Source organism: Falco cherrug, chromosome 1, assembly GCF_023634085.1.
Source record: "Falco cherrug isolate bFalChe1 chromosome 1, bFalChe1.pri, whole genome shotgun sequence".
Lineage (NCBI taxonomy): Eukaryota > Metazoa > Chordata > Aves > Falconiformes > Falconidae > Falco > Falco cherrug.
Window position 1 is genome coordinate 96,750,072 of NC_073697.1, and position 20,195 is coordinate 96,770,266.

At 42.8% G+C, this 20,195-nt stretch overlaps 2 protein-coding genes and 1 long non-coding RNA gene across 3 annotated transcripts; 1 reads left to right on the top strand and 2 right to left on the bottom strand.

Moving 5' to 3' along the window:
* Window positions 1-3,156: 3,156 nt before the first annotated feature.
* Window positions 3,157-11,824, bottom strand: ANAPC7 (anaphase promoting complex subunit 7). Its single transcript, XM_005434575.4, has 11 exons — window positions 11,608-11,824; window positions 10,515-10,701; window positions 9,878-9,997; window positions 8,010-8,121; window positions 7,606-7,759; window positions 7,357-7,499; window positions 7,027-7,144; window positions 6,382-6,578; window positions 5,657-5,881; window positions 5,073-5,223; window positions 3,157-4,231 (listed from the first exon to the last, which is right to left on the bottom strand). Exons 1-11 carry the CDS (start codon window positions 11,706-11,708, stop codon window positions 4,042-4,044), a joined length of 1,698 nt encoding a protein of 565 aa, XP_005434632.1. The 5' UTR covers window positions 11,709-11,824; the 3' UTR covers window positions 3,157-4,041.
* A 1,038-nt stretch (window positions 11,825-12,862) lies between these two features.
* Window positions 12,863-17,795, bottom strand: ARPC3 (actin related protein 2/3 complex subunit 3). Its single transcript, XM_055710195.1, has 7 exons — window positions 17,682-17,795; window positions 16,659-16,758; window positions 15,514-15,590; window positions 15,162-15,230; window positions 14,781-14,907; window positions 14,191-14,285; window positions 12,863-13,381 (listed from the first exon to the last, which is right to left on the bottom strand). Exons 1-7 carry the CDS (start codon window positions 17,685-17,687, stop codon window positions 13,319-13,321), a joined length of 537 nt encoding a protein of 178 aa, XP_055566170.1. The 5' UTR covers window positions 17,688-17,795; the 3' UTR covers window positions 12,863-13,318.
* Window positions 17,796-17,896: 101 nt separating this feature from the next.
* On the top strand, window positions 17,897-20,142 carry LOC129736068 (uncharacterized). The gene is made up of 3 exons (XR_008732245.1): window positions 17,897-18,228; window positions 18,773-18,843; window positions 19,524-20,142. It is a non-coding gene; the product is annotated as an uncharacterized LOC129736068 (long non-coding RNA).
* The last annotated feature ends 53 nt before the right edge of the window (window positions 20,143-20,195 follow it).

A 20,195-nucleotide genomic window follows, 5' to 3' on the forward strand; every position in this document is an offset into this window, starting at 1 on the left:
ACCCTGGCAATACAGGCACTTAACAGGTAGGGGGAATCATTCTTTAGGCCCACAGTGGATCCTTTTGATAAAGAAACTGCAACAAAATCAACTGCAACGCACCCAGCAGAACTCAAGCACTACACAAAGTTGTATGAATTTACTGATGGGCAGTACTGAACACACATTAGCTACAATACGCTACTCCGAGCCCTGCCTAAGGCTATTTAGGTTCAACTCACAGGTTTATACTGAGTGTAAGCCCCCTGGAGACTTGCAACTGATTTTGATCTGGTGTTTTTTTTTTTTGTTTTGGTTTGTTTTGGGTTTGTTTTTTTTTTTTAAAGGCATTTGGTTACATGTACTTGTGTAATTGGAATCACAATGGAACACACAGCCTTTGAGATTTCCTTACAGCTGCGATCTAAGCGAGGGAATAAGGTTTGCTGAGTAAGAAATACTCCTTGTTTCTGCCCTGGATGGCGTAGTTTCCACATCACTGGGCTCCTGAAAAGCAAGGAGGGAAGAAAAGAGGCCTAATGAGGAAGGCTGTTACTGAAAGGAGGGGGAAGTCCTGGTTAATCAAAAATATCTCTATAATCAGCAGTAACAGAGAAGGAAAAAGCACCTAAATTAGACAGAAAACATTTATATTGACCAGCAGCCCTCAGTTCCTTCTATTCTCTCTGCTTCACAATTCTTGGATTCCCAAGATCTGGAAATCAGGGTGTGAAATACTGCCAATATTGCAGGTGTTATCAGCACATTGCAGAATAAAGCACAAGCAAATCACTTGCTACAGACCACGTGTTACTTAGACAAATCCCAGCCACATCACGAATGCGTGCTGCTTTTAGACTCTGGTAAATTAAATCCTTTAGCCTTTACCCAGGTCTATGTAAGGTTTGAAGAAATTCTGTCCCTTTCCATCCGTCTTTCCTATCACCAATTAGAAAAGCATGAAAACTCACTAATGACATCTGTGATTGAAATTCAAGGATTTCAAGCAAACACGGGCGCTCCGTCCTTCCCCAGCCCCAGAGACTCGCACTGGCAGACATGCCGATGCTGTACAATACGACTGGAAGGCAATGGCTTTCTTGCCTCTCCTACAAACTGCTTCGCTTTGGGGAGTTTACATTGCAGATCTGACACGGTCTGAACTTCAGTTTGGGGCTTTATGGTCTTTCCCTCTAGGGTGCACAGCACATGACTAAGGGACAGAATGAGGTCAGCTGCTTATTATGAGCTAATTGTTAATGTTCCCTGAAGTAGAATGCTGGTAACTGAGAGTACAAGGTCTCTGCAAAACCAGAGACCTCATGCTAAAATTAGAACGCTAATGAAGGCTCATTAATAGGCAAGAAGAATCCCTCTAGGATTCTGAAGCTAGTGCTAAATATATCTACCTGTATCATCTCAAATGCACTCAACATGCATAGCATCTTAAAAGTTCCTTACTCACTCACTGTACAACTATTAGCAAAGACCCTACAGAAGCAACACAACCCCAATGCATCACATACTTAGATTATTTGCAAGATCCAACTGAACTTTTCAGCTTCAACGAGGAGCCAAGTTCCCAGAAAAACAAAGCAGCGAGGACACTACTATTTTATAGAGAGACATTAATACATGAAGATATAAGGTGTCCGTAGGTGTACCTGGACTTGTTTGCTGAAGCCACGCGTAAGCACACTGATGTTTTCTTCACAGCACGCTCATCTTGAAGTAGTCTTCCTGTCTGTTCTGAAAGACGACATTACCAGTTTGTTTACGCTACAGAATGGTTTTAGTAAAACTGCGGTTCTCAGGTTGTTTTAGTGAAAACCGTGGTTCTCAGTTTTCCTGTTCTAGGTAAATGTTGCGGAGAAACGCGTAAGGCCAGTGGTTTCCATCTGCAATTAACGCCACGATTAAAGGAATCATTAGAGTAAAATGGCTGAGCAGCTTCCACATTCATCACATACTGCATACACTTCTCTCATCAAAATTAAATGTATCCTTTCTTCACTTCAGTAACATCAAGAACTCCGTTCTTTTGTCCACAAGAGAGGTTTAGAATACAACTAGAAAGCTAATGAAGCTACCCAACTTTCAGATGCAGAACACAATCTGATGAATGCTCGAGCGTGAGGAGAAAACAAAGCAGGGCTTTTTTTTTTACAAAAAAAAAGAGATGCTCTGAATCTACTTGTACATGTCTGTTTCTTTCTGCTATGAAAGACATGCAAAGAGCTGTACATGTCTGTTTCTTTCTGTTATGAAAGACATGCAAAGAGCTGAAATTATTCACTGCATCACACAGCAATGGTATAAACAGATTCTTCATAAAAGAACAGGCTCAGGCCTCTCAGCCACCAGAATGCAATTAACAAAATGTTTGCTCTAACTGAAATACAGCCATTTGGCATTTTTGTTTAATGAAAAAGCAGTAATAGCTTATGCCAATTCAATCACCAAGACAGCAGCACATGCTTTTCTGTTCTTCCCATAGAGTCTTCAAATAACCGTAATTCAATTTGATACTTTGGAAAGTCTAAAGCCCATAAAATTCCAAAGATAAGAGATGCCCAGCTGTTTTCTTTTTTAAAAAATGCATAAACTATTAGACTTCTCCTTTGTAAGATGTGACATACCAAAATATTTCCAAAATAGACTATAATAGAAGTAATCTGCCTGTTCTTTTTGTTGTGTGTTCTTCTAAGTGATATAATGCATGTCACAGAGAGAGAGAGATACGTTTTTAGCCTTATCTGCACTACACATCTACAACTGGGGAGAAGCTTGTTCTCCACATCATGTACTTGTATCAAATAGCCATTTTCCCTCCAAACCACTTTTTAGCATTGTAAAAAATACCTGTGTGCTCCAGCATACCTGCGGTAACAGAGTAAATACAAATGGAATTAAATTGCCAGTGTAAAAATAAAAATACACGTTTTAGTAAAAAGTAATGAAATCAGAATGGCAAGAAAAACCAGAGCAAGAACTAATTCCTCCTCCCACACAAGCCCACAGAAATGAAAGTTTCTAGATTACAGAAAGCAGCTCACCCTTGAAATGCTGACATTGAGAATTTGTATGTGAAGCAATGCAACTTTGCTTCAAAAGGTGTGAGAAAACACGAGTTCAAATATTACCTGACAAAGACATGAATTATATAAACACAGAAAAAACAAGACAATATGTCTATTTGCATAATTTAACATTTCTACAGCAATGCCAGCGAAGAGGGATGAATTCTTTTTATATCATTTTAAATGTCAGTGCTGTATACAGAACATGAAGTGCTTTGAGTCACCGCTGCAAAACCTTTTAGTAACATACTGAAATATAACTAAACTGCATTTAAAAATAAACGTTCATGTACAGGCTTTTAAGTGATTACAGGGTTTAGTAAGGATTGAGGAAATGACTGTAATTCTCCAACACTGGCTTAGTTCTGTACACATAGAAATCAGTCAGCTACAAAAGTGTCCTGTAAGTCAAGCTGCCCAGTGTACCAAACTCCTCCTGTACAGCACATGTAATGCCTTAGAAAAACACAAATTAATTCAACAAACACAGCAAGAGAAAATTGCTGCTTTCAGCCACACCCAAGCAACTCCTCCAGACTTCGCCAGGAGGTGCGAGCCCAAATGGCAGCATACAAACCAGAGGGTAACACCTTTTCCACAAAGAAGTACAAACCATTGTATTTACAAAGTGATCAAGCACACTTAGCCCTGGACAGAATTTAGACATTGTTTTCATCATGAACAACAGGCTTATTACACACTTCAGATTCTAACGCGTTCAGTTTTTGCAGGAATTTTCTGAAATGAAAGTTGGAAATAACCTCTGATACAATTAGTCCCTTACATTTAATAAATAAGCATCAAGAATCTTCATGGTATTGAGATGTGTAGAATTATTAAATGGTCTCAGAGTCCATATTAAAAAAAAAAAAAAAAAAAGGAAGTTCTTTATTACTGCAAAAATCATAGTTATCTTTCTTCAAAGAAGAACGGCCCTAGTGGTATGTTCAAGTGCCAAAAGCAGCAGCATGATGAGAGGCTGTTACTGCATGCCAAACCACTGTTCTTGATCTGCCCACTGCGCTGCTTCACTGTCACTGCCTTCCAAGTCCCCCTCTTCTCCACTTCCCTCCATATCATCCACATCTTCTTCCTGGGTTGCATCTGTTGGACTTTCCTCTTTTTCCATTTTCTGCATTCCTTCCAGTGACTTCTGATCATTTGGATCCAAACTGAGGAAAGAGGGAAAAATAAAGCACTGCCCTAAAACTTTTTCTTCTCTATTTCTGACTTTATTATATGTGAAAATAAATAAATAAATAATCTCGTCTTGTCTGCACTTCCTGTTTAACATCATCAAGAAGTTCATGACACAACTTCACCTCAGGCTGACTGTAACACCAAGTATTAAATCTTCATATAAAAACAGTTTTGATCCCCAAGAAGACACTTATCTAAACATCACACTGTTCCAGAAAACTTAAGTCAGCTCTTCCATGCAATACTAATTATAAAGTAAAATGGAAGCTGTGAAAATTTAAATGACTATGACTAAATATATTATACACAAGCAAAAAACAGCTGACCCATTTAAGCTATATAAGTTTACAGTGGACATAAATGTGCTAGGCCTAAGGCAAATTCAACTTGCTGAAATGAAAACATGGTAACACCCCTAAAAAACATTTAGGTTACGTTAAATGGAATCCCACTATTTAAATTTACTAAATAGCTTATTTTTATATAGCACCTTCTAGTCCAAAGGAATGGATCTTAAGATGCCTGACTATATAATAATTATAAATAAATCCATGCCTTAATCCTTTTGTTAGTAAAGGAATCACATGCCTAGTGACATGTTTAGCATTAATGCAGCTTCTGCACTTCTCAGTTCAAAGCCTTATGATCAACTAATTCATTAACAGGACACAATTTTTATGTTTGTTGTAAGGGAGAACGAGACAAAGTTACCTCTGATGCACATCCTAATCAATTAGCGGCTCAACTTTTGACTTAGTCAAGTTGATTACTGGTTCTTATAAGTATACTGCAATCTCAGAGTCTCTGCTTTACCTCAGGGCGATACTGTACTGGTCCATCGCCTCCTGATACTCATTGACTGCTACAAGAAAGTCTCCCAGTATTCGGTGCAGAACACAGTCACTTTGATTAGCCAGTGCATTCCTCAGCAAAGCAATTCCATCTTCATATTTTTGTTCTCTACCTGTTTACATGCAAAATTACAGTTTTAATTAATAGTTTAGATAACTCTATAGGAAGTCAGAGTGTACACAGTATCACCACGCACAAGGCCATTCGTTCAGACCTGTCAGCACAGAGCATAGCAGTGACATACTTTTTGCAAGATTAACTATGAACAATGGCTTTCTGTTGCAACAACTGCTACACTCACACTTACACATACTTTTAAGTCAAAACATCTTGTTTGCAATTGTCTTAAGTACTGGTGTAATCTCAGTTGCTAGATGCAATTACTTCACGTGATTTTTCCTTCAGGACAGAACTGATAATCCTGGGCTGCAACATCACTCACATACATATTGATGTGGCTGCAGAACACTCTTCCACACAAAACAGTATGCTTTAAATAAATCGGGGATTTATTTAAATTTATGGGAAAAAAACACCCAACTTACTAAGAAGTTCTGCTTTCTTTACCACAGCTTTAATGTAATCAGGTCTTTGCATTAGCGCTTTGTCCAATAATGTTTTTGCTTTTTCCTGTGTGACTGGGTCTTCGAGACACACTGTTGCTAACAGAGTCAGTGTCTGTGCGTTTGCTCCCAGAGTTTTATACACATTATTTGCCATAACCATAGCTTCGCGGATACTGTTGGATGCGAGATAACATTCAATGAGACCTGATGGTACAAAAAGAAAAACATTTTTTTGAGTCAGCACTACAGACACTCATACCTCCTCAATTATTCACACTTAGAAGCACTCATACTCCAAGCATGTGATGCTCCAATAAGCAAATGCAATTCATTTAAATACAAAACAAAACTCTCAGTGGAATTAACCAGTCATCATCCAAAAGTGACCTGCTCAGAATGCACAAGTTTGTTTATACCCAAATTAAACAAAACAAAAAAACCAAAACAAACCCTGTCTGAAAATTTTTCTTATAAACACACGCATTCTCTAGTATCCCTAATCTGACTGCTTCTACCAGAGCTTTATAAATTCTCAGGTAATAATAATTTACTTACTTAACATCATAACTTAACGTAACATCACTTGAAAGTCAGCAGGAGAAAAGAACTGTCTATTCCCTGGCCTAATCATCACCATCATCATCATGACACCAACTTTCACACCAAACCAACAATGCATGTGTGAGTAGCTTCACTTCACTCACCTTCATAGCAATCCAGCCTGCAAGGTGCAAGACGTATCGCTTCACGGAAGTGTATAATTGCTTCCTGTACTCGGCCCATATTCCTAAGAGCAGCTCCTTTCAGCAGGAGAGCTTGAACACTGTTACTATTAAGCTGGATAGCTTTGGCTCCTAAGTATAAGGCACGAGAGTACCGTTTACTGTAGAAACTATGACACCTATGGAAAGACAAGAGGGACTCTAAACATACACTGCCTGTGGTGCCTGGGCACACACACAGAGGTTTAAAAGAAGCTTAAAAAAAAAAAAAAAAGAGGGGGCAGGGAATGACAGGCAACTGCTGAACTTGCATTTGAAGTTAAGAATATATGTTCAGGAAAAAACTCTTCAGGAGTTTAACAGTTAATATTCACGCTGCTTTTTTTTACAGCTATTTAATACATCACTGTTACTGCACAGATGTGGTAACTCTAATAGGTTTAAAAATACAGAAACTGACCAAAATAGATACTGATGGACAGCTAATTTAAGTTACCCCAAGGACAGAACAGACAGGATAGAAAAGCACCTTCTGAAGAAAAAAGCTGAATCCACTGTATCAAATGTTAAAGCACCACATGCAACAAAATCAAGAGCTGAGATAAGAAATGAAAGAAAACAATCTACCCAGATACCACCCAGGGTTCCGCATGCTGATCAGAAATATTGAAGAGACGGCAGCCCAAGTTCTCAACATCCTCTAGTCGACCTTCACGTGCCAATAAATAGCCATACACATCCATTCCTGAAGAGAAACATTTGAAGATCAATCATCAAGAAATGGGAAGTTCATTCAAACAAGAAAAAACAAAAACAGAACCACAAACACCCACTTTAAGAAAGCTGGGTACAACAATACATAACATTCCACTGCATGCTTGATTGCATGTAGCTGCTACTCTAATGTTACTCATCACATCATTACACTAGGCAAACTTCATTTTAGGAATTACTCACCTTTTATTAGGTAAGGATCCAGCATTTGTGCTTGTTCAAATTTTAGAATAGAGTTTTTATTATCTCCAGCTCTGAAATACAGGTCTGCTAAGCTCCCCAGCAAGTCTACATTATCCCTCAGTAAGGACTTTTTCTCTAAAGAGCTTTAAGAGAAAAAAATGCCTGTCATTTATATAATGCCATTTTAAACATAATTACATGTAAGTATTAATATATTATTTGATTACATCATGCTCTTTGAACTCTTACCAAATGGTATTTATTGCTCTTGTGTTATCTCCAGTATGCACAAAAGCATATGCCTTGATCCACACAGAAAGCCAATCCAAGTTAGGAATACTCTGAATTACATTGATTGTCATAGAGGCCACTTCAGCACCTTTCACCGACAGCGAGAGCAAGCCTATTCAGAATGGTATATACATCAATTTCAGCCACCATAAACTGCTTTTAATACAAATTAATTGTCTGAAGACCAGAAATTCCATCCCTTGACACACATAAACAAGCGGCTTGTTACAATGCTTTTTATAATCTGCATAATGTAGGTATTACATCTTACATGCAAACGCAAGACAGTTACCTAGTCCCAAGCATAGTTCACATTATAATACTGTTTAATACTGAAATACTAACAGCGTGCAGACACCTACCTAGTATGGCATCAAGTGCTAAAGGGCACTGTCTCAGTACCTCCTTGTAGCTCGTAACAGATGAGCGCTCTTGACCTGCTTTCTTGTACAGATTTGCCAACATCATATTGATCTACAAGCAATAGAAATGTTAGTAGAGTCAAGTATGAGAAAGAAGAAAGCGTCACTAAGAAAGATCACAACTCTGTCTCCAAGCACGCCTGCCTGCCTCCTTCACTCCTCTTCTGGGCAGAAGACAAAAATAAGCCGCTCTTCTTCCAAGATCACTATAACCTAGCACATAGTATAACACTACAATGGTTTCTTCTCTCAGAGTCTTACATCATGTATTTGCAGAGTACAACCTGAATTCTCAAGTGTTCTGCACACAAAAAGTCAAAAGATGGGCAAGTGTTTATACCGGATGCCAAGCCGGACCTGTATATCCATGACATTGGCCTTCTTTCGGTTGATCTCTCCATATCAGTGGAAGCCTTTGAGAGAATTAGCTTAGGAAGGCAGGGAAAGCTTCCATCCAGCTTCTGAACGAAGTCACGATTGACGGAAGAACAGAAATTATTTGAGCTCTACATGATTCAAGTAGCTGGTTTCTGCTACAATACTTTGATTTACTAGTGTGTGTCGGTAAAAAGTTTGCTTTTCTCAATCTCTTCTTCTTTTTCTGTTCTGTAAGTTGGTCTTTAAACAGGACACTTGGACATTACTAAAGTCTAAGCCATGTACACTGTTAGGACAGCACAGGAATACTGTTAACATGAAACATAGCTGTTTGACCTGATGTGTTAACCTTTTAAGCCCTTATGACTAACAGCCAGCAAGCAAAGACTCAATACATTTGGTACTGCAGAACACAATGGGACCTAAATATTTAACATAAAAAAGGATGAAAACATTTTAGAAGATGGAGCACCATCATTCTTTCTACTTACCAAAATCTTCAGCCTTTCAAGTATCTTACATTGCTCAAACCATACAGTAAGATGTGAATTGCCATCCCATACACATTCTAGGTTCAAGAATAAACCTAAAGACTTGCTCAGTCTGAGCAAGTTACGCTGACTAATAGCGAAAGCAGCACAGAACAGAACCTTATGAGACAACTAGGCTACAAGTCTCTTTCAGCCCTAGCAGGTGACAGTGTGCCTTTCCTGTCCAGTGATACACAGCTCTTCCATGGAGACTAGACTCTACCTGATGGTTATAGCCAGGCAAAGTATATTAATATAAAAAACTGCTTTGGCTCTCACATTTACATGTTTGATTCAGAACTGCAGAACATTATTCAGTCAGATATCCGGCAATTGCTTACTAACTTGCAGGAATTCAGCTGTTTGCAATCACGTAAATTCTTCACCTGGTAGATGCTTTTGTTACAACAAGCCATTATTCTTCCCTCTTTGAAAACCATTCATGGTAACATGCAAAGAACGACTGAATAGATGATATGTATTTCAAGCCTTATGTATGGACATACAAATACTTTACAACTTTTGGAAGAAAAAAAGTGTTTCTGCATCCTTGTACACAAGCTAAATTCTGTACCTTCTGTGCGCAGTACTGAAGAGTTAATCAGGTAATTCACACAAATTAATAAAGATGCACACAAACATTTAACTCTTTTCACTTTTTTTGAATTCTAACAAAAGGGAATACAAAATTTGTCCGATTTTAAAGAAAAGAGGTCAAATAAACTAAGCTAATTTAAACATTAGGAAATGTTTCCAAACTACATTTAACTAATACAAAAGCAAATACCAAGACACAATGCCATTATACCTATAGGCTACATTCTTTTTTGACCAGATGCTGGGCTACAGATTCAAGATATGCTGACCAAGGACTTGTGACAGAAGTCTGCCAGAACTAACCTTTGGGGTCCTCTGTCTGGAAGGAATCCCATCAAGAATAGCAATGGCATCTTTATCTTGCTTCAGCATTGTATAACATTCAGCCATTTTATATTTCACTTCGATTTCTGATGGTAAACACTGAAATAAAAAAAATAAAGATTTAAGTACAATGTTGGTTTAGTCAGGTAAAAGAAACCTGAAAAAGGTTTCCTCATTAAACACTTAGAGTATGTTGAAAAAATCTAGTGCAAGAAAGTTAACAATGCAACCTACTGCTAGCTCATATTGCTCATCTTCAAATGAAAAGCATTAATTACACATACAAAATAAAAAAAAAAAATCTTATGTTCAAGACCACAATTAAGGTTTGCATTAGAAAATACCACACTGATATTTTCAAAACAAATTAGCCTTAAATGTCAGGTTTATTTGACATGATAAATCCACAATCAAAGGTATTTAAAAGACATGTAGATATAGCGCTTAGGGACATAGTTTAGCGGTGGACTTGGTAGTGTTAGGTTAACGGTTAGACTATGATCTTAAGGGTCTTTTCCAACCTAAATGACTCTATAACTATTGAGTCAGCAACATTAATTGTAAGGTTATAACAATTACATAATTTTATGCAGCACACGAGTCAGTTTTTGAATACCTGGCTTTGGGGAGTTGATGCAGCATTCCCAGTAGAAGGTCTTACTTTTGAAGTTTTACTTAATGCTTTTTTCTGCTGCAAGGCCATTGTATACTTACTTACAGCATTTCTATATTCTTTATCATGGAAGAGAGAGTCTGCATGATATACAAGGAGCTGGTATTTCTGAGATGGTGAAAAGAGTTCCCTGGAAGAAATACACAGAAAGGTTGAGATCAGCTGGCTGCCTAAGAACCAAAACCTTACAGATCCAAAGTATTTGTAGCTTTGGTTTGTCTGGCTTCAACTTCCAGCTGTTGCTGCTTCTTTACTACATTGGAAGGACTCTTGAGTAACAGGTACTACCTCCTCACAAGGGATTATCTCACCAATTTCTTTTATCTGTACACAAACAAACATAATAGCCACTCCTGACACCTCATCAGTAACACCACCTTACGTTTAGCTGCTTAGGCACTGCTTCCCATAATGGAGCAGCCCTCACCTTCCCCACAAAAAGCCACGTTACCAATGTCCACTAAAGCACTTTGAATAGACTTGAGCTTACAAGGCAACCCAGCTCCTTGTACAGCTATCCCGGTCCTAACTGGCATATTTCTACATTTGACAACCAACCATTTGACCACCTTCCAGCAGGTCTGCAGAAGCACTGAAGAGTTAGGGTTTCAGCAAAGGACTCTGGCTTCAATTAGTACCTCAAAGCCCGTCCAAAGTGTAAAACAGTATCTTACAGGGAAGTAATGAAATATAAAGGGAATCACTTGAGTGGCCTACACAGGGCACCCCGGGCTGGAGAAAATCACTTCAGCTCTACCAGGACACTCACACTACACCATGTACCCCAAAGGTTCCCATGCTGAACACCACGGACAGGCGTGATGGCAGAGGGGGGTTTATCTGCTGCAGGGCCGGGGCCAGGGACTAGGGGCTGGGGGCCCGGAGCCTGGAGCTAGGGGCCCGGGGCCCGCATCACGGAGCCCAGCAGGAGGTACAGCTCTAAAAGCCAGCCCGCTTCCCCGCCAGCCCATAAGCCACCCCCCGCCACCCAGCGAGGTCCCACGCGGCCTCTCCCTCAGTACCACCGGCCACTCACGGGTTATTGCCACTCATCGTTAGAAGAAGCCCACTGAGGAGCCGCACGTTAGAGTGGAGCCCGGCGGCCGCCATCTCTCGTACGTGCTCCACCACGCTCATACTGGCGGCGGGAGGGCGCGGAGCGGCGGGGACAGGCGGCGAAGGGGCAGACAAGGCCAACGCCGCCGCGCGCCGCCACTCCGAAATGGCGCCACCCAGGGGGCCTCGGCCGCCACCGCCCGCGGGCGCCCGCCACGCTGCCTTCACGGCGGACGCGCGGCCCGACAGGCGTGCGAGGGGCAGCCCCGGCCGCGCGCCTCAGGCCCCCGCCGCGCCTGCGCAGTGGCGGGACAGACGGGGCCGCTCGCCGCGGGGGGCTGCCCACGGGGAGTGGGGGGCGTCCTTTCTCGGCTCTGGGCTGTGTTACAGGCGAGGCACGCTCCCCGTGGCCGCACGGCTCTGAGGTTTGGCCCCTTTTTCTGCTGAGAGTGTTACCTGCTGGTTACGGCAGCTAAATGTGTCGGAGGCCTCGCAGGTGATGAAGCTCCTGCCTATAAAAAGGGGTAGCTGAGGAGAAAGGCCCTTCAGAACCTACATTTCTTCTAGGCCACAGCCAGGGTAAAGGCCTCGCTAACGCCACCCTTAACTACAAGGCGTAGACTGGAAGGAGAGCTGAATGAGAATGTTTTTTGCCCTTTATCACAAAAAGAACGCAAAACATAACTATCCTTGTAATAATATGACTACAAATCAATTCAGTGGGAGCTTTCAAGTTCGGAGATGCCAGCACTGCATGTTTGCTTTTGCCAAGCAGCGAAACATTCCTAGCACTGGGCTTCACATAACCCAAAAAGCATGTTGGTGTGGTACAGTGACAGCAAAATAAGCATTGCCACACAAAGAAACAGCTGAGAATAACCTGAGCTTGGATTTATAGTTCTTCAAGAAGCCAACTGACCGACCAAAAGTCGCAGTTTTTGCCAGTGTTGCACAATGGCTGTGTTTGAACCAAACCCACCACCAGAAAGGCAGTGCCGGACCGAGCCGAATGCCATCCGCCAGCGTCACCCTTCCAGGGTGTTTCAGTACAGTGCAAAGACACACCTCAACAACCAAGCACAGAGCTGCAAGCTACAGCCCCCTCTATTAATCCCATTTTCAGTGGCAATGATTCACTTCCTACTAATTACCATTAAATAATGATGGTCTTTTCACAAAAAACCCCACCCCGATTTCTTTGAAGGCTATCGGTAGCTAATTTATGTCATACAATGTTAATTACAAGCAAAGTTTATTGAAAACAAGGTAAAAATCACTGCACTTGACAACACAGCGTGAGAGGTACATTTTCTGTGGAGATAACAGAGACTCTAGCCAGTAGAGCAATTACACAGCTCCCCCTACCCCACAGGCAAGCCCATTTCTTCTCTTAAATACAAGCCCTGTTTTAAATGCTAGCTGTAGCCTCTGATAACAAAGCAGCTTGCACCTGAAACAGCAAGTTAGAAATCACCTATTAAGCACCAGCTTAATAACATTGGCTTACACTCGTCAAATTACTTTTTGCTCTCCCTCCCTCTATCCCTCATTGACTGGTTTATGGTTTGGTGGTGGGTTTTTTTCTTCGTAAGTACTTAATTCTTCCTTGGTACAAAATGTATCCAAAACAAAGGCAAAATACCTAAACACCTTGCTGTGAAAATGTTTAATGTTGTTGCTATTTCGCCTCTTCACTGCCCAGGACCTGAAAGACTCTTGTTCATGAACTGCCTCTTCACAAAGCAGATCCACCACTGCAGAAGGAAGTAAAAAGTCAAAAAATATGCCACAGTGGTCTCCATACGATAAGCAAAATAGTGACTTTAAAGTATTCAACCTCTGACAAATAACACATGTTAAGGCTCCAGTTTTGCACATACAGTTTTCCACACTGGTTTCTACTGGAATTTAGGCAAACAAGAGGGAAGGAAGGAACCCATGAATTTATAAATAGGACTCTGGATTGAACTGGGACATTCCACTTTCTCTTATTTCTATTACTGTATTTTTACCATTTATTCCAATATAAAGATGGGATGCATCAGAAAGCTATGCCTTTTCAACTAAGTTAGCCTACATAATTTCAATATTAAATGCAGTTGCATTTGCAGATGAAACATACAAACAGTCAATTATTATATTCATTCATTGATTGATTAGCTTTTTTTATCTGGATATGAGACAAAATGGTCTACTTCAAAGAAGCCATCAAATCTGCCTGGGAGGCTAAAACAGCATCTCTCATGCCTGTGAATTTCCATTTGAAAACCCAGCCAACAGCAGATGTGCAATACTTCGAAGAGTTGAACCAGACACCACTTATTACTGCCCTGCTTTTTAAAGTAACCCGAATTGGCATTTGCTGTCTCACCACATTACAGATTAAATTTATTGATAACTTGCAGCCTGCTATTTTGCTAGCCTTGTAAAAGCAGGGAAGCTTGCACCAAAGTTGCCCATACCTGATCCCCCACCCCATCATCTCACTTCTCTCCACACATTTCTGAAAAAAACCCACACCAGGCCTTTCATTAAATCTGTGATGATGGCGCTGAACTCTTACCTTACTAGGCTTGTCACTCTGAGGATCAAATACTTTTTCACAAAGACGAAGACCAGTTTCTTGCCTCAGCTGCTGCAGGTAGGCCCTCATCACCTCTGAAATACAGCACAGGAAAAACCAATGTAAACTGAGGCAGCACCAAGTCAAACTGAATTTAACAGGGAAGCATCAGCTATCACTGCTTAAAAGAGTTTTCACATCTGTAGGTACTCGTTGGCTGGCTCAATTTACAGCCATACTTGGGATTTTTATGATACTACACCAGTAAAAAGGATCATCCAAACTGTTTTCTTCTCTCAGTTACCTTTGCCCATTATTGTGGGCTATTCTGCCAGTGCAGCAGTTGGCTTGCGCTCCATTACAGGGTTTAGCTAGTGATTATGTTGGTGCCAAAGGCAGATTCAGACCCCTGTTAATCCAGGGGAGTCTCTGGGCCCCTGAGAAAATCCACCTTCTACTGCCCTCAGAAGACAGAACTGCAGACTTAAAAGACTCAGTTTTAAGGGTCATTTTTCTCACTGCAGTCACAGAAATGGAGCTGGTAACGTGCAAGCCCAAGGAAGCCTTTTGAGGTCCTGGATTAGCCTTACCTTCCTCCTGCTTGTTGGCAGGTTTGGCATAAATGGCATTAAGCGGAAAGCCAGGCTCCCCGGGGATTGGGAAGTTAGTGATTCCCAGTGTGTACATTTCTTTCTCTCCTTGGCCTTTGGAGTTACACTGGAAGAACCAGGCAAACAATGGATTAACAGTTATAAACAAAAACTGATTGAGCATTAGACCCAAATATTTTACCAATCTGTAACACATAAAAACTCATCAAAAAGAGCAACAGAACATATCTTTGGTGATCCACAGCCTTGGAGTATCTGTGGCTCTGACAGCTGGGACAAACAAGATTAGTTATGCCACTAGAATGAGACTAAATACTTTGCCCGAGGACAATCCCCAGCACAGAAGTTCACTTTTCTTACCTTCTGCAGCTTTTTCAAGCACTCGGAAATGTAGAGGGTTACGTAGATCAGTGTTCTGTCAGCCTCGTTCTGCAAAACAAGAGCAAGCGTGGAGCCCAGTCACTCTTAGATTAAGGGAGACTTTATGGAACTGATAGAAGTCTGAAACAGGAATGAGTTCAAGCCATTCTGGCCTACAATTTCCCCATGAAAGAGGAACTTGCAATTCATGGCATTTAACCAACTTTAAAAATTAAGTGGGAAGAAGGGGAGGTTTTGTTACCTAGTAGAATTACTTAATTTAAAATAAATTTATAGTCACAGCACCAACCCTCCAAAGAACTACTATATGCACCATATCTGAAAAAATTACCTTAATTTCATAATTTTTGAAGAAAACATTAGCTTTGAAGTAGTAGATTGCTTCATCTATTATATCTGTGTCCTTAGCTAACAAAAAAGAAATATAGAGTTAAACAGCGCACTGCATTTAGTCATAAATTCTACTCACTGAAATACATAAATAAGGATTATTGCACCAGCAAAACCCTGGTATTTACAAAAAGCAGAAGACAGCACTATGTAACAGAAAACAGTTGTTGCTGTGTGAAACGCTGGTAAGCTCAGACCACAGTATTTAAGGTTCCTGCTCTAGCAGGAGCTTTAACTCCCTTCTCCTCCTCCCCCCATGATTTCTTCACAAACAGCAGCAATTCAGCAGTTCCCCACTTTTCTACCAGTTGAGTAACTCACCAGAGTTCTAACAGCATAAAAGTCTTTTCAGGACACTAAGATATTTTTGGAGAAAGCATAACACCACAAATTTCATTATCCTCTTAAAAAAAAAAAAAAAAAAAGGAGGGGCCCAGGACAGGATGATTTTTTGCTACCATTCAAGACTGCTTAAAGCCAGAAACATTTCCTTTTTATTTCCTTTCTCAAACTGAACCGCCACATTACTGGGGAATGTCACACCTGGGAAGCGCTACTTCCTGTGCTGAAGGGGACTCCACACCAGTCTGCCTGTGGACCCTGTTGGGACGCCCATAACTCCATTTGAATTTTTGAAGCCCCCTACCCTAAAGTGCTGCCTATCCTACTCCTCGTCCTTCAGAGTAGCGGAGCATCATCAGCCGCAGACCTAAAGCACAAGTTCTCTGCAGCCAAACCTCCACTTCCTCTGACAGCAGAGGGTTTGCGCCGCCACATCCTCCTCAAAACCTGCTGCAGAGCACAGCAAGACCCAGGAGGAAGTGTGAGCACAGTAACCGTAGGCTTTAATTACTGAAACAACAGATTCAGCTGGAGCACGGTGCGTCTTCATCTGTGCATAATTATTTTCGACGTTTTGCACAACTTCAGTATTTGAAAACTTTTCTCCTCCTCTATAAACTGCAAAGCACTCCATTTCCAACCCATGACTCCTCTTGTCACTCTTGCTAGGGCAGGCTTGGAGCAAACTGCGAGATGATGAGCTACGTACAGGCAGGTTTTCAGAGATTATTATTATAAACTTACTTTCCCGAGGTGCTGGGCCTTTGAACTGGCTTCTGATGGGTAACAGCGCCATGTTCCCAATTAGCTTGGTGTCGGAATCCATTAAAGTTGAGTGGTAAGCCTACAGACGGGGGAAAGGCTCGTTATTAATGCTACTGAAAATAGACATTTCTGTGTCCGATCACATCCCCCCGTCTTCATCAACTTGGACTCAGAGTCTAGCTCATGAGTGAAGTGATGCTTTCAGCAATTTTTCCTTGCACAAACAATTGCTGTTTTCTAATTAGGCCCAGATCCCATTATTATTTGATACTATTATATCACACATACAGGGAACTGTACAGTTCATTGAAAATTAGCTGGTCACTAAGAAAGACCATATTTTATTTCCACATCTAACTAATAATATTAGACAGCAATAAAGCTAGACTTAATACATACCCACACACTGAAAAAAAGACCTTTCTGTGCCCTGTAAAAGTGGTCAAGTAAATTAAAAAAAAATCCCAAACCTTACTGCATATGCCAGGTTCTTCCTGAGGAACCAAATTTTAACAACAATTTAAGTTTTAGGCACTTTCCAAACATTCCCCTGGGAGAAGGCCTGGGGAGGCCTTCGCCTCCTCGCAGCCGAGGTCGGGGGCGGGGGGGGGGGGGGGGGGCAAGGGGTGTGTGCACGTGTGTGTAAAAACCACCCCCTAGCAAAAATGATGTTTATTTCAGAGGCAGACGGCGCGAAGAAAACCAGAGCAAAGCCAAGCTTACCGCCCTCCCCCCCGCTAGAGCCGGGGGCTGCCACCCCCCCGACGGCGGCTAGACCCCCGGGTGGGGGTGTGAGGAAGAGGAGGGTGAGGAAGAGGGGGGCGCTGGCCTTGCCGCTGCCTCCACCCGCAGCAATCCCCTGCCCTCGGCAGGGCTCCCCGCTGCTCTAGCCCCTTCCCTCCTCCGCGCAGACCCCGGAGCCCCGCAGCCCCCCGAGCCCCCAGCCCCAGGCCTGGCGCCTCTCCCCCGAGCCCCCCGCCCGCGCGGCAGCAGGCCCCTCACCGGCATGTCGGAGGGCAGGGCCGAGCCGGCGGCGGAGCGGAGCGCAGCACCAAGGGAGCAGCCAGGCACTGCCGCTTCCGGCTCCGCCCGCGCTGCAGGAAGTGGGGCGGCCCCGGCGGCGCGGCGGGGTCACCGGTTCGCGTCCCGCCCCCGCCAGGGCACTGCCCTTCTGCAGCGGTGGCTCTCGCAGCTCATCCCCGCCGCCGCTTGCTTGCTTTTTCCGGCCCCCCCCCATGCAGCCTCCTGCCCCTCCCCTCTGTGACCGGCACGGCAGTAACCCCTCCGTGCCACCCTCTTGGTTTGCAGCCCCCCTGGCGTGCGGGTTGCTCGCTGGCAGAGGCAAGCCCCCCAGCGCGGAGGGGGGATGCTCGGCTCGCAGCCCCGTCACTCCCCAGCGCTCGTGGCCATTGCCTGATCTGACCCCCTGCGTGGGGCACTCGGGGCAAGGAAGCACAGAATGGGGCCAGACATGGCATGTTTGGGGGGATGCAGCGGTGATTTGGGGGGATGCGGTGGTGATTTGGGGGGATGCGGCTGTGATTCGGGGGTATGTGGCAGTGATTCGGGGGATGCAGTGGTGATATGGGGGGATGCAGCAGTGATTCAGAGGGATCCGGTGGTGATTTGGGGGGATGCGGCTGTGATTCGGGAGATGTGGCTGTGATTCAGAGGATGTGGCAGTGATTTGGGGGATGTGGTGATTCGGGGGGATGCAGCAGTGATTCATGGTTCGGGGGATGTGGCAGTGATTTTGGGGGATGCAGCGGTGATTTGGAGGGATGCGGTGGTGATTTGGGGGATGTGGCAGCGATTTTGGGGATGCGGCATTGATTTGGAGGGATGCGGTGGTGATTTGGGGGGATGCAGCAGTGACTTGGGGGATGTGGCAGTGATTCAGGGGGCTGTGGTGGTGATTCAGGGGATGCAGTGGGGATTTGGGGGATGCAGTGGGGATTTGGGGGGATGTAGTGGGGATTCAGGGGGATATGGTGGGGATTTGGAGGGATGTGGCAGGGATCTGGGGGGATTCAGAGTGATTTTAAGGTGCATGCTCCTGTTACTATTAAGCCATACCCTTCCCTTCGATCCAGCATGCTGAATTTATCTACTGCTAAATGAGTCACAGCATGAGTCAGGGAGAGGAGATGGAGAGATTTGGAAGGTGAGTCAAAGTAATTTGGCTGCAGCACCCCGGGGTTTGGCCTTTCGACGTCACAAGCCTGGCTAGGCCCCAGGATGTGCCAGTCTGGAGGTGAGTTAAAGCCACCAAAGTTTTCCCGTTTGCATGGTTCAGTTCAGCCAGAGGATGTCCCGCCAACATGCGATTAGCTCCATGTGGGCATAAAGACTTGCTCCATCTGGAGGTTAACCTGCACCATAGCTAGTAAACAAATATATTCAGGGCTTTTGGACCCATGTTTCAAAGCTCTGAAGACTTGATTTTTTTTCACCTCTTGTGACTGCAATGACTGTCTTGAAATCTCCACATTCACCAATGTCTGGTGCCGGGAGTAAGGTTTTAGAAATGCCAGGTGTCATGAGGCTTGCAGAGGTTGTAAGGCTGGCCATTTTTTGAAATCTGGCTTTGAAAATCCATCTGAATAGCTCTTAGGTGACATCTTATTTCCCAGTTTTTCTTTGTTCCCATTTAAAAGATCCCATGCAATCCTCCCTGACCTCCACATACACATTTTGGGGAGTCCTTTTCCTCTAGACATGCAGGATTTGCTGGTCTGTTGAACCCCTCTCCCTCTTCTAGCTCTGCTTTGAAAAAAGCAGATCCTTACTTCAGCAATAAGCACTGTATCAACAGTATGACCATGTAACCATTTATTTAAATAGACATGAACAACAAATTCTACTGCTGAATAAGAAAAAAAGTATGCCTTCTGGACTAGAAGCAAGAAAACTACAGAAGTAAGCCCTGTGCCAAGCTGCTATTGCACCCCAGCTTTAGGTAAGTGCATTTGCCTCCAAATATTCAATCCTAGATTTTGTTTCCGTTAAGGGGTATCCTTGCACTCAGGTATCTGCTAACTAACCAAACTGCTCCTACAAAATGACATCAGTTGTTCTTATTCTACTGAAATACTCAGCTGCTCATATTTTGTGAGGATGGGGTTAATTTCTAATACATGATATATATATAGACAGATGATATGCCTACATATATGCATTCACTGATGTTAAGCATTTCACAAGCATGAGGCCCTTTCAGGAAAATATTTTAATTCAAGGATTCCATGAGTAAATCACATTCCATAGGATTAAGGAAAGGTTGGGCATAAGCAGCAAAAAAATACATCCTGAAATTCAGCTGAATGTAGCTAATAAATTGGACTCACAGATTTTAGAAGCAGCAGTAAACATGTATTGAAACACTCAAAGCACCCCAGGAACAGTCTGTACATACACAAGAACTGTAAACACTGAGAGGCAAATTCAGCTGTACCTTTTCCCATAGGGCTTTAATTATTATCTGATATGAAGAGTCTGTTAGCAGTACACCCAATT

Bases quoted from the DNA above. Each gene is read 5' to 3' on its own strand.
- ANAPC7 (XM_005434575.4), bottom strand. From the start codon at position 11,708: ATGAGCGTGGTGGAGCACGTACGAGAGATGGCGGCCGCCGGGCTCCAC. The intron at 5,882-6,381 runs GTGAGTGAAGTG...TTGTACCATCAG, and splicing joins CAGGCTGGATTGCTATGAAG to GTCTCATTGAATGTTATCTC. The intron at 5,224-5,656 runs GTAAGTTGGGTG...GCATGTAAACAG, and splicing joins AAAGAAAGCAGAACTTCTTA to GTAGAGAACAAAAATATGAA.
- ARPC3 (XM_055710195.1), bottom strand. The intron at 15,231-15,513 runs GTAATTTTTTCA...CTTGTTTTGCAG, and splicing joins TCAAAAATTATGAAATTAAG to AACGAGGCTGACAGAACACT. The intron at 13,382-14,190 runs GTAAGAGTTCAG...TTCCTTCTGCAG, and splicing joins AGAGTGACAAGCCTAGTAAG to TGGTGGATCTGCTTTGTGAA.